At 44.3% G+C, this 13,122-nt stretch overlaps 1 protein-coding gene and 1 long non-coding RNA gene across 9 annotated transcripts in view; one reads left to right on the top strand and one right to left on the bottom strand.

Annotated features, from left to right (window-relative positions):
* The window catches only part of chd9 (chromodomain helicase DNA binding protein 9), a 67,429-nt gene that overhangs the window by 37,605 nt on the left and 16,702 nt on the right, over nucleotides 1-13,122 (bottom strand). For 7 of the 8 annotated variants that reach the window (XM_047581441.1, XM_047581443.1, XM_047581444.1 and 4 more), the window contains one exon: nucleotides 3,416-3,825. In XM_047581441.1, the coding sequence (XP_047437397.1) occupies nucleotides 3,416-3,825 (410 nt within the window). Of the gene's footprint in view, nucleotides 1-3,415; nucleotides 3,826-6,009; nucleotides 6,192-13,122 lie in introns of those variants that run through there. The other variant, XM_047581446.1, reaches the window with a different exon arrangement.
* On the top strand, nucleotides 6,675-8,210 carry LOC125005828. The gene is made up of 2 exons (XR_007112492.1): nucleotides 6,675-6,783; nucleotides 7,112-8,210. It is a non-coding gene; the product is annotated as an uncharacterized LOC125005828 (long non-coding RNA).

Here is a 13,122-nt window from a genome sequence, read left to right as displayed (position 1 = left end):
ACACACGCTCGGCAGAGCCGAGGCTGAAGTAACGACTTTAGTGGAAGGTTAGTACCTCTGCAGCCAAGATGAATTAATATTTCATGGGGAGATCCTCGGTGGTGCATGCACATGAACAGGACTCTCCTCAGGTATGAATCTCTCACCAGAAGCTTCTTGTCATCACAAGTGCGGGTCGTCACAATTTCCACCATCCTCAACACATTAGCAACAGACCCACTCTCCTGCACCGTGGCTGTAGAGATACGCATTCAGCTACATGTATGTGGACCAGCAAAATAAATTGATAATCCTCTCTAATACACAGGCCGAGTTCTTTACATGTGTCTAAAAATGTAAAACATCTATATTCTGTCTATTACACGCTGCTGGTAGCGTCCTATTTGGGAATGTGCAAACTTGTAAATTATAAGTTAAAGGGGAGACGGACGTGGGAGGTACAGAGAACCTAAAGACCAAGGTAGCTTTTAAAACATGTCTACTCACTCACAGCTCAGATACATTTTTATGGGTTCTATGTTAAAGTCCTTCTTGCTCATAGTCGGAATATAAATGTCACCAATGCAAAATTTACAGAAGCAGATGCTCCCTTAACAGCATTACTCACTGCTGCAACCAACTCGGTGTTGTATTACAGCCGCTATGTTTGTTCCGCTGGGAAAGAAAAGCTTCCTCACGTAAGCACTCGCTCCACTCTACGTACAGTTGTTTTTGCTCAGTTTGACTAAACGTTACGTCCGAAAGCAAGCGCAGAAAAGGGACAGGCATCTCATAATCATGTGTTGGTAAGATATGGCAGTATTTATTTTGTATTTTTCATATTTACACTACAGTGTCAAGAACCTGTGACGGATCAAGGCGAAGGCCTACCTTGCCGCACAAAAACTAGACCTGCTAGCTTTGCAACTGCCCTTTAAGGAACATAATAGGAGGTTTATTGTTCATTTTTATAATCCAAATCCCATCCCTTTAAGTCTATGTCGTCACCTCAACGTAATTGTCAAGGGTCAAATTTCTGTTGGTCATTGAGTCCTCAGGCTTTATGAGTAGGTACTTTTTTTTTATTTAAAAAAAAAATAAAAAATCCACTCGGTTCTTTATTTTTTAATTAGTAGAAAAGCAAAAGCTCTATTAGCATGAAGATTGCCTGAGCCACGATTCTTCACACCTCAGATGAAATATTCACACACTCCCACTAGCCTCCAGTCATATACAGAGAGCTATACGTCATCGCCACATTTGAACCACAGGCCTGTAGATTTGAGCGTCTTTTTTTCAATTAAAACGAAGAGATGGTGACACAGAGGTGCACATGTAGAAAACCATCACAGCCACATGTTAATGACGTATGAAAGGTTTCTATATCACGCAAAGAGGAACCGTCAATGAGTCAGGAATCCAAGAATGAAGATTTCATTAGGAAGACCAAACTACAGGCTAAAAGTTACATCTGTAACGAGTCTGTCTGACCTGTTTGAGTGTGTGTATTTAGAGGAGACCAGTCCCAACAGAAAGTCAACACTCACGGTCTAAACAGAGGTGATCTAGAAGCTCATGTGAAGTGGTCTTAAAATAATGTTAATTTAGAATTGATCATGTGTTTAGATAAGTTTCAGCACCGTATCCTTTACACTTTTCTACACTTTGACAAGGTTACTGAAAAACATTTATACTAATTCCAGAGAGAAAGCATGTGGCCAAATCGAGCAGCTAAAACCGGAGCCAGTTTCAGAAATAAACGTTTCTAAAACAAAAACAAAGCTGTCAAACAGGTTTAGAAGGTCAGTTCATCACCAGACCAAAATACATTTAATGTTTCAAAATGGCTGGAATGAATGATGTAATGTGTGCTATAAAAGCCTGACTGAGACAATATTAGGCTCCATATGCAGGCCCTGCTGCCTGCATCTTGATCTGATTTTTCTCACATGTAGGCCAAGTATGGTTACTTGGGTTCCACAGCTCATTACCTTGTAACAACTATTAGGATAGCTATCTGTGGCACACTTGAACAGAGAGCAGACAAAGACAAATCATTAGCCGTCTTTGAAGAAAAAAAAAAAAAAAAAACAACAGGTCTTAGACTGCGTTTGATTAAATGCTGATGGTTTTATCAACAGCATCTCCACAGACGCAAGGTGGTTAGGAGGAAAAAGGACCTGGGTGTGCATCGACTAACCAAGCTACAGAGCGGCTTCCTGATCTTAAAGACGAAGACAAAGATAAGTAACACGATCAAACAGAAATTTAATGTAAATATGACAACTTGGCCTGTTCTGACAGTCACTTAGCTAATCAAAAGGCTGAGACATCTACAATTGGCGGCACCACCACTTCCACTATGCAAGTGCCTCAAGCTAAAGCTGGCAAACTACTAGGACTCCATCTTCTCACTATTTAATATTATACTTTCTTATTGTCACACACACACACACGTGACAAGCAAAGCCCATTATGTGCTATCGCTTTTCTCCTTCCTACCTCATCTAATTATTAATGAACACAGCTGCTAGTCAGATATCAGTGTTGACCACTGTCAGTCACTCTACGTTTGAGAAACAAACGGCGTTTCAAACCAGCACCGAGAACGCCTGCATCTGATATTCCCATATTTAAACATTCCCCCGTTCCTTCGTCTCCCTTCCGCTGCATTCACATCTGCACCAGCTGATATTTTAATAGCTTGCGCTGGGTGTGGCTTGTAGCTACACACTGCTTATAACAGTTTAACGGGGGGGGATGGGAGCCAGATTACAGTATCTATACATCAGCACTACTTGCCTAAACATACTAGGCAGCACTGTCTCACATGTAAATGCTGCCTTTGTTTGCTCCTCCCATGTCGATGCTGATGACTGAGCCCGGGTTTATTGTTATAGTACGCAGTAAATTCAGTTGAACTTTGAGCTTCCATCTCGGTAACCACAGGCAGAAAATGCGCACTGGAAAGACTGCAACAGCAAAATCAACCAGCACACACGCAGGCTAAATCCACCGCTAACCTGACATGGAGCGGCTTCAGCTTTTCAAAGGAGTAATTTCCATAATATCGATATCATTGTCAGCTGGGTTCAGTGTTTTACGTGATATCACGGTGGTCTACGGTAACCGTGATGAGCATCCGTTGATATCGCCGTACAGAATAAACAACCACAGAATAAACTTTCCGTACATTCCTTCAATTAACATCATTTATTTTTGCGGTACTATCCATAAAGCGGAGTAGAGTGAGGGAGTTAATCAGTGGCATGTGTCCCTTCATTCACGCTCACAAAACACTGCAGCGGTTTAGGCCTTTGTCGAGTTAAAAGGGAAAAAAAGAAAGATCAAAACTCTTTTTAAGGGATTATTTTTTGACAAATACGACAGCGCTGCAGCGGCTGATAAAAGAGCATCAAGGACTGTGACTACATACCCGATCTTGGGCTTCTGCTTGGATTTGGAGGAGGATACAATGCAGGCCTTCCTGCTGGCCTTATCTCTGGACCGTGCCTTGCCGTTTCCTTTGTGCTCACGTTCACGGTGGGCCTTGTACTGCGATGAAGAGCTGGGGAAGCTCTCTGGACTCATTACCCGCGGGATGTTCTTCTCCCCTCGCTGCCGGGCCTTAGCAATAGCTTCTGATATTATCCTATTCGCCTTCTCCTGCTTCTCGTGCAGAGTTGACTCCATCTGATGAAGCGTCCTCCGTGGCACCCTCTTTTCCAACGAGGAGCTGGATGAAGACGACGACGAAGAAGAAGAAGAGGAGGACGACGAGCTGCTCTTCATTGGGGGACTGAGGACCCGCACCTGGCTCCCAGGACCATTAGCGTTCTTCCGAGGCTAAGGAGCAAGGGAGAGAAACAGAGATAATCAGCACTTCCCATCATTATGCTCGTCTAACCGATGTCTCATAAATGCTACTGGATGGAACGTAAATCTGAGGTGGGAAAACTGACCCACTTTAGAAGAATCCCTCAAAACAAAAAGCAAATCCCTCAAAACAAAAAGCATATGTATTTAAGCACACGGCAAATTATACAGCTAATTAAGTACTATGTTCATGTACAAATACACCAAAACATGATGAATTCCTCTATAAACTAAGCACTAAACCATGAGCACATATTCAATGCATTTTAACGTTACAGTACTGTATTGTTGAAAACGCCCTTTTTGTTCCGTAAAGCATTCACGCGATGTTATTAGAGCAAGAAGCCATGAATATCACATTTGTTATATGCTTTGAGAACATCGTAGAATCATACAGCTCGGCTTATAGATGAGTAATGCAAGTAAATCTCCATTTACTACAGAAACCGGTGCCAGCGCTTTATAGGACGTACTGTCACTGTACAATAAGAAGCTGACTGCCGTAATTATATACGAGACGTTGGCTAAAAAATGACCCTTTATGACTCTACAACGTACTGAGCTGCATCCGCGTGGCCAATGAGAGCATCTCTCATTCAGAAAAACAAGCTTCTGGAGGCTATGTGCACCACTCAGACAGACAGCAGCGCTTGTTGCTGTCCCCATCTCAAGATGCTGAGGTCGGTGGGTAGGTCTGTCTCCCTCTGCGTGATGCTCACTTCAACTCTAAGCCCCCTAATTAACGCTACCAAAGGACCTTGAGCTTGAGCTTGAGAGAAGGTCGGTGTGAGTGGAAACGTTAGATCGGCTGGAGAGGACCACGTGCCACTAAAAGTCAATGAATGAATGCATTTTGGGTGAAGTGACAACAACAGTGGCTCACTGTAGCAGGTTACAGTGAGCCTTGCTCACATAAATAATCTAGCCTGCCTGATACATGATAATATGTGAATAATAGATGGCGTGACTGCAGTTATGCCTACACAAGTAGCTCGTGGTGGGCCTTGAGCACAGCGGAGAGGGAACCCATAAATGGATGACCTAATCTAAAAATGTGTTGCATATGCCTATATGGCCCTAGTGGTGGCGGACTGCTTTTTTTTTTTTTTTTTTTCATTTTCCACACTGCTAGCTAAATAAAGAGAATTAGCTTGAACCGTACTGACAAAGTGGGGGGAGGGAAATGAATAACTAGCGATTCATTTGGAAGGAAGTGAGGGAAACGCACACATGCACACAAGAGCTGCATTATGATTTTCACGTGTGCAGCGCCGCTGAGGCTATTAGGAAGAAATTTACTGGATCATGCTGGAATGTTCTCATTCAAGTTAAAAGGTACAAAAAACAAAAAAAAAAAAAAAAAACAGGGACGAGGAGAAGAAAGTGAAGCTTGAGAGCGGAAGAAGAGGACCACACATGAAAGAGGTAGTAAAGAGGAAGACAAAAAAAATACGAAAACAGGTTTCTATCAGAGAGCGACAGTGTGAGAGGGAGTGAGAGAAAAGATAAAATGCACCAAAACTGAGAGCACTGCAGCTGTGTAATACATCTATAAATAACTGAAATTACAGCCTGCCAGCACTGCAGTGATTTCAATCTCTCTAGCAGCACGCAGTCCCATGAAAACGGCGGGGACCATTACAGCCGATGAAAGGGTAGAGTAAGCTCCATTTGGGCCGGACACCTTTCTCTCGCTCCCACCGCCCCCCCCCCCCCCCCCCCCCCCTCCTCTTTTCCACATGTAGTGAGTTTCTCTGGTGACTGACAGGCTCCACTCATGGAGGAAACACACACACGTACACACACATATACAAACACTCACACCTCGTACCCTGTTCATAAACTACAGAGCAGGAGGACAGCGTGGAGAGCAGAATTCAAAGCTGAATGAAAAGGTGGTCTGTGACATGAACGGAAAGCGGGGGGTGGCGATGGGGGGAGGACAGGAATCGCTGTAAATGTAGCATGCCTTGATAAGCTCTAACACAGCTAAGCAAATGAGTACAGAGAGGGAAAAAAAAGCAGCAATGAGTTCAAGATGGCGGCAGTGCAGCATGAGCCAGTAGCAGAGGAGGTTGTTCAGTTCCTGCCGGCCCCTCCTCCTCCTCCCCCCTCGTCCCTCCTCCCTCCCAGCTCTGAGAGCAGCTCACTTACCCTTCCTCTTGGCCTCTTCACTGTAGACATGGTGTTTTTTTTTTTCTCCTTCCTCTTTCCTCCCCCTCTCCAACCGGCTAACAAAAGCCTTGCCCTTTTGCCGGGTTTTTTTTTCTCAGTTGCTCACTCACACTTTCTCTTAAAAACACTCTTTCCCGTTCTGCTGTCGTTTTCTCTCACTCTTCCTGAAGCCGAGTGTCCCCCCCTCCCCTCCCTCTCTCTCTCTCTTCTCGTTTGCCTCCCCTCCTCCTCCTTTCCCGGTCAGCTCTTCTCCTCGGGGCAGTGCGAGAGCAGCGCCGGAGCTGTTCGTCTCCTCCTCCCCCAGCGGGCAGGGCTCAAGAGGAGCGCATGGGAGCTCTCTCTCTCTCTCTCTCCCTCTCCCTCTCCCTCTCCCTCTCTCGTTCTCTCCCCCCCTCGTTTGTCTCTTCACGGGGTGAGGAGGGAGCAGCGCTGTTGGTGGTAGAGGAGGTGCGTGGCAGTCCAGGAAGCTCTCATTCTGCTGCTGCGTGTTGCTTTGCCGTCGTCCGGCTTCACCCGAGTCTCCCTCACACTCTCTCTATGAGTGTGCGCGAGTGTGTAGTGAGCGTGTGTGTCAGAGTTGCCTTCCTCCCGTGCCTCCTCTCTCCTCCCCTCTCATTGATTCTCTCTTTCCGTCTGCCTTCGGTGTGCGCTCTCAGTGCCTCCGCGAGCCTTCTCCCTCTTCTTATTCCTTGTTCTTTCGTGCGCTTTCCGCTTTGCCGCACCGCTCCTCGCCTTCTTCGCCAGCCAAATAAGGTAGGTTACTCCTTTTATTACACAAAAAAATACCTTTTGTGTTGTCTTGCTTGCTTGTTTGGCTGTTTTTTTTTCCTTCTTTCCCCCACGACACTTCTCCTTTTCCTCGTTCTCCCTTGCCGCCCTCTGCTCTCCCTGGCTGGGGTGCGTGTGCCGAGCTCGAGACTCAGGCAGGCAGAGCCGCGGAAAATGAAAGCACAAAGCAGCAAAATGCATCAGCATGAATATTAGAGATGTCGTTAAAACCCAGACTCGTTTTTTTCCTCTCTCGCTCTCTCTCTCTCTCTCTCACTCACTCGCTCTCTCTCTCTCTCTCTTTGTAAGGAAGTAGGCCAGCAGATGGTGCTAGCAGTTATTGTATTAACTTTCACAACTTAACCCCCAAAGTACTGGATTTCTCCCACGCCACAGATTGTCAACATCGTAGCTTTCTGTATCTTCATATTGGTTACTGCCAGCGACGACGGGCTAGATGAACACACGGATAAACAAACTGCTAAAAATACATTCCCGATACCAACAACAAGTGTGAGATGTTACGAAATGAACACAACAGGATGGAAAGGGCTTTTTAATCCCAAGCCTCACAGTACCAGGCACACTACTTTGTCTTCAGTGGTGCACTTTTACAAGGTCACGATCGAGGGTCAACGCGCTACAACTCTTGGAGGAAAAAAAAAAAAAAATCCAACAGGGAAAGTTGGGATGTGTCCAAGACATGCAGCTCGTCCCTGTGAGCTCTTGGAGAGGAGTGTGAAGGCCTTTCACGGAACTTCTGACTGCGCGATGCAGGGGCCATGTGCACCGGCTGGCACATGGTAATGGGAATTATTTAGAGACGCACGGCTGGCCTGGAGCCATGTACAGTGCTCAGCACTACTGGGTCGGGCCTGAGTTACTGACAGATACGCTATCAGCTCTTTTCAATCTCTATTTACTGTGCAAAATTAGCTGAACTGACATCTTTCCCTCCCAACACCCTGTCTGTTCCTCATGCCGCTGCACACACAATGCATTTATGAGCTGCCAACAGCCAACCTGTACTTCTATTCCTCGTCCAAAACGAACTGTGTGGATGGGCAGATGTAAGACAATTCTAAAAACTAAAGCATAAAATGGTTGTATCTATCTGTGTGCGATTGCATTTGATAAGCAAGTTTCTCTAACATAACATCTAGGATTCCTTATGATCTCTTACAAATAATGGGTCCTTTGGAAACATTTGGAGGATTTTTAAGGATATGCAGGTCCAATATAATGTTGTTTTTATATAACCTATGAGATTCTTTAATTCTCACTACAGTCCTTGTGAGTTATTCAAGTATGGTGTGAAATACGTGGGAGTGAATGTGTAGGTTACAACACAATATGGCTTTACATTTCATGTTGTACAGATAATATGAATAAAGTTCTGTGCTACAAACCAACTGGCATGGTGTGGACAGCCTTACTGAAAATGTGCGTGTGTGTGTGTGGGGGGGGGGTGACACTGGCACTGGAAGTGTTCTCGTGAACTCTGTGGGGTTTGTGTTGTTCTACATCTCACAGCGTCCTGTCTCCCTCGTAGACTTCCACATAGCAGCGGCTATCCTTTCCACGTGTTTGCAGGAGCGGGCATCGGATCAACCTACCGAGCCAGACCTTGGAGTTTGAACTTTAAAGCACACCACATGCTCCCCGGGAGCTGAGCAACGGCGTCCTCTCCAAGCTAAACAAATCCATTGTCAGATCATGCCAACCAGGGTACAGTGCTGTGGGATGAGACAACTACACAGACATCTAAAGTGCAATGGGGGATGAAAGCCAGCCCCGCCAGAGCCTCCACTAAACCGTCTCGCAGTCAAAACGAAAACAATACTGTGCCTTTCACTGCAGTATCTGCCATAGGTGCACTAAATTATTAAACTTGTGGCACTTTCAACAACGCACAATGCTCACCTCACTGTATGGGCGGAAAAATGATCATCAAGTAACAATCACCAACAGCTAACGGAATATTTGATGGGTAAAATGTGTCGTTGAGCATTATAATAAGAAAAAGATTTTGTCGAGACAGGAGAGGAAAAGGGAATAACGGCCACCAACATGTACACATGCTTCAACAGTCACATGGCAAGAAGCCACTGCTCTTTGGCAACTAGACAGTTAATATGCAAACAAGCCTGGCAGCTCTGTGTGAGGGGGAGTGGCTTCGTTTTAGGACAGATGAGGGAGGAGAGAGGAAGAGGAGGGGAGGGGTGTAGAGGAAGGGGAGGGGAATCGCAGAGCTGCTGAAAGGAAGCGGGTGGAAAAAAAAAAAATGTGTGCATGTGTGTGTGTGTGTGTGTGTGCGCAGAGAGGTCTGGTGCCTGCAGAGGCACAGGTGTCTGTCTCTGAACACTCCATTACTTCCTCATCAAAGGGTCTGTATTAGTGTTCCACTGCTCTCGTCTCTTGCCTGTACCACCGTGAGAGTCTCCACTAACTCACCATTAGGGAAATGAGAGCTGAGAGCTGGCAGCGCACTGACTGAAAATGACAAGATGGCTAGCACCCATCAGGGCTTCAGAGCCTGCAGCAAGCGGCTACTCGCATGCACAGAAATGAAACCTTTAACCAGCAGGAATAAAATGTTGGCGGCAACATTATCCACGGAGCACTGAATGACGGAAAAGGATGTCGTGTTTGATCCATAATACACTACAACACACAACGCACATGTTTGCTTTTAAACTTTAGACCGTAAAACATAATTGCACTAACTCTACTGCAATGTCATCAAATACATAAATATACGGAAGACCAGGGATGATTGTCTTGTACATTTGTTTAGTTTTTTTGTTGCTGTTGTTGGTTTTTACATCTTCTACTACATTTTAGGTCAAATTCTCTAGTCTGGTCCCTTTTTACATTTACAGAATGTCAAAAATAATTAAAAGGTAAAGGTTCATTTTATTTAATCAGTGGTCAATGAGGCTTTCATTTAACTATGACAAGAAGGACTCACACAAATCCTGATGCTTTCAGCTGATCAGCTGAATTAATTGGCCAGATCTCCTTCAATAACGTTTTCCTCTAAAGAGCAACAACCAGCATCTACCACATGATCCGAAATGATTCCAGACAGTTTGTCAAACTCATCAATAATTTGTCCTTTTTCTGAGCTTTAAAACTATACATGAACTGTGGATTTAGGAGTCACTTACAGAGTCTTCAAATCAAAATGTTATAGCAAACGCCTGATAAAATCTTATTAAGAAGCTGCTTTCTTCTACAGCTATTTTATACTGAGTTAACATTTGCCTTCCTTTTCACACTTCCCTCAAAAACATTTATCAGTGTTGTTTATGAAGAAATAACTTGGTTTTCGGTGTTACTCACAGAAAAGGCAACCCCACAGAGGTCTTATCAACCGTAAGCAAATGTCATACCTATGGCTTCCCCAGCGAAACGTAGACTGCACTGTTTAGGTTTCTAGGCACAGAAAAGAAATAGGCCTTGCTAATTAGGCCCATGGATAACGGCCAGTTTTGCAGCCAGACTGGAGTGTGAAGCAGCAGGGTTGATAAATGAAAGGAGACAAGATGCATAGCAATGCTTCCACAACCAATTAAATACGGCACCATGCATTAATGATCCTTTATCCAGGGTCAAGAGTAAGAGTCGCTGGGCTGAGGATGCTGCCTTCCGCTTAAAGTACGTCTGAGCATTATTACTGGTGCAGCGCTGTGCACCGTGACAACATCGTACCAACCTTGTGATATAAAAAGTGTGCACTTCCCTTGCAATGGCATTGTAAAAATGCAAGTTAATGATGCTTTTATTTACACAGTGACATTTCAAAATCATTGTTCAGTGACCAGCAAAATGGGGTTTACTTGCAGTTCACAGTAAACATCTAAGCTATAATAACCAAATCAAAATCAATTATAAATTCAAAAACAATTAACGTAGAGGCTTTTTGAAAAAGAGAGGAAAGCCCTCCAGGGGGTTGACACCAGAAGATCATCGTCCGTCCTTTCCCGTTTCCCAAAAGGGCTGAACAGTTCCCGCTGCTTCAAAGGAAGGTCATGTCACCCTGAAAGATGCATCCCCTCCCCTCAATCCGACGTACAAGATGATCAGAATTCTGACAAACAGAAAAACTGTTTTTACCAGAGAACTACAACTACACAAAATGCTCGTCTTGAACCCATTAAAAAGAACTGGCCATGCCATAATGTGAAATTCCTCATGTGAACTGCTCAAAACAAACATCGATGTCACTGCATGTGCATGGTTAATCATTCAAAAAGCCCAAAATGTAAAAAGAACAAGTTAACAGGGTAAACAGATACAGCACTGCTATCAGATCGAACCACGTGTGCATGTGTCTGTCTGAGATATTTATAAAAAACATACACGTGCTAATACCCAAACACAGCACTCACTCTTCAACACATGGCGTAGCTAAAGTAAGGACATGCTTTGCCACTGCAACCCTGCACTGCAGAGATCAATGTGAAGTGTTGGTAGATCCTCATATTGGTTGTGCTCATCTGGCTGATACAAAGTTGACCACTAGGGGGTGACTGTGAGGAGGCAGAGCAGGATTGCAAGGTAAAGAGAAATGAAATCATCTTCATGTGAGGGGTGTTCACATGTAAATCACTCCAGGGAAAATTCCCCAATGTTCACTAATGATGCATCCGAAAACACAGAGGGGCCGTTAGTCTACTGTGAACATCACACAGTAACAGCGATTACATTTACCAGAATTTGTGGTGTTGTTAGTTTCCCATAAAAAAATGTAACAATCGCTCAACAGGTTCCAAAGATTTCCAAAAGAGTACAGTCAGTCAATCCAGCCAAGTGTCTATGAAGAGAAGCCAGGGACTCTATCTAGAGCATTTGCCCTTCTTGCATCTTTCAGTGTCATCTCAGAGGGCAGTCGCTCAGCAAGATTTAAGATGATATTTTAAGGGCTAGTTCTGCGTGCATGCCCTAGTGAGCATGAGTCAAACTGAAAGCAAGAGGCCATATATCCACATAGGGCCTCATCTCACAATTAGTAGTCGTGCCATTGTGCATTCTTTCCTATTTAAACATAAAGTCAACAATCAGTCTAAATGTCTTTTTTGTGGTCAATCTAATATCAGTCCAACTGAATCGTGACTTTAGAACCTGCTTCGTCCTGTATCTATCTATTGAACTGCTACAAATGATCAGGCGCTGCATGTCAGTTTCACAAGGAGGTTGATGCCTTACCAGAATTTCTTCTACTTCTACTGCAGATGAGACCACTTGACACATTTTAATGCCAAAGGCTTTGCTCAAATCAAAGTCTGACCAGGACAGAAAACGTTCAGCCAATACGTTCCTGATTCGTCTTTTCCATAAGGTCTATAAACTGACATGAATGTTTGTTGTCTTGGTAAATGTTGCCAGTTGTCAGATCTAAGCAAAGGCGTTAATGTGGACAGCGTTATCATATTGGCCAAACATATTAAAGTAACATCCTAACATGATATAATGCACAACTTAAGGCACAGAATCTCTTCATTCCATATTCAAACCTATTTTTCTTAAAGACATTATTTTCAAAGTAAATAAGGAGTGGAAAGGAGCATAAGAGGCTTTCAAAAAAGTGATAATTCTGTCGGTGTTGTATGATTCATCTGCCCCGGAGGAAAGAATTTTTTGCATCTTGAACAGCTTAGAGTTTTCATGTACTGTGATACGTCACAGTTTTTTCACACTGAGTAATGGTGTGGTGCTTTCCGAATCCGAGCTGGCACAGCAGGCCAGACACCAGGCAGCGGAGTGAAGCTGAACCGTGCAAAACAAGCAGCCCGAATGATGCCATTCATTAATGGTAACATCGGTGGAAACTGTAGAGTGGAGCTAAGAGGAGCTCCCTTAGGACGCGAGAGAGAGTCAGACGGAGACAGGGGGAGAGGGAAGGAGAGTAGGAGGGAGGGATGAGGCGAAGGGCTTACTGCCAGACCTTTACAACTCCTTCATTATTGAAGCAGTGCAAAGGGACAGCAGGGCCAATGCCTACGTAAAGAAGAACACGCAGAGAGGCACCTACGTACGTCCACACACGCGCACGATAATACGGGAGTATGGTCGAACTGAAGCCACCAGGAATTGAGGAAGGATTTCTTTCCCCTGCCCTAATTTCCTCCTGCACTGTGTGAGGTATGTGTCTATCGAGCCAATCTCTGGATAGAGAAGGCAAAAAAAAAGAAGAAGAATTTCCCAATTTATGTGGAGTGAATATTAAATATATTTACCTAAAGTCATGAGAAACGTGTTACAGTAGGAATATGCCGAGTTATCAACATAAACAGAAATATATCAGGAATATCATCCATA

The sequence above is a fragment of the Mugil cephalus genome, chromosome 3 (genome assembly GCF_022458985.1).
Source record: "Mugil cephalus isolate CIBA_MC_2020 chromosome 3, CIBA_Mcephalus_1.1, whole genome shotgun sequence".
NCBI lineage: Eukaryota > Metazoa > Chordata > Actinopteri > Mugiliformes > Mugilidae > Mugil > Mugil cephalus.
This window is presented reverse-complemented; position numbering and strand designations above follow the sequence as displayed.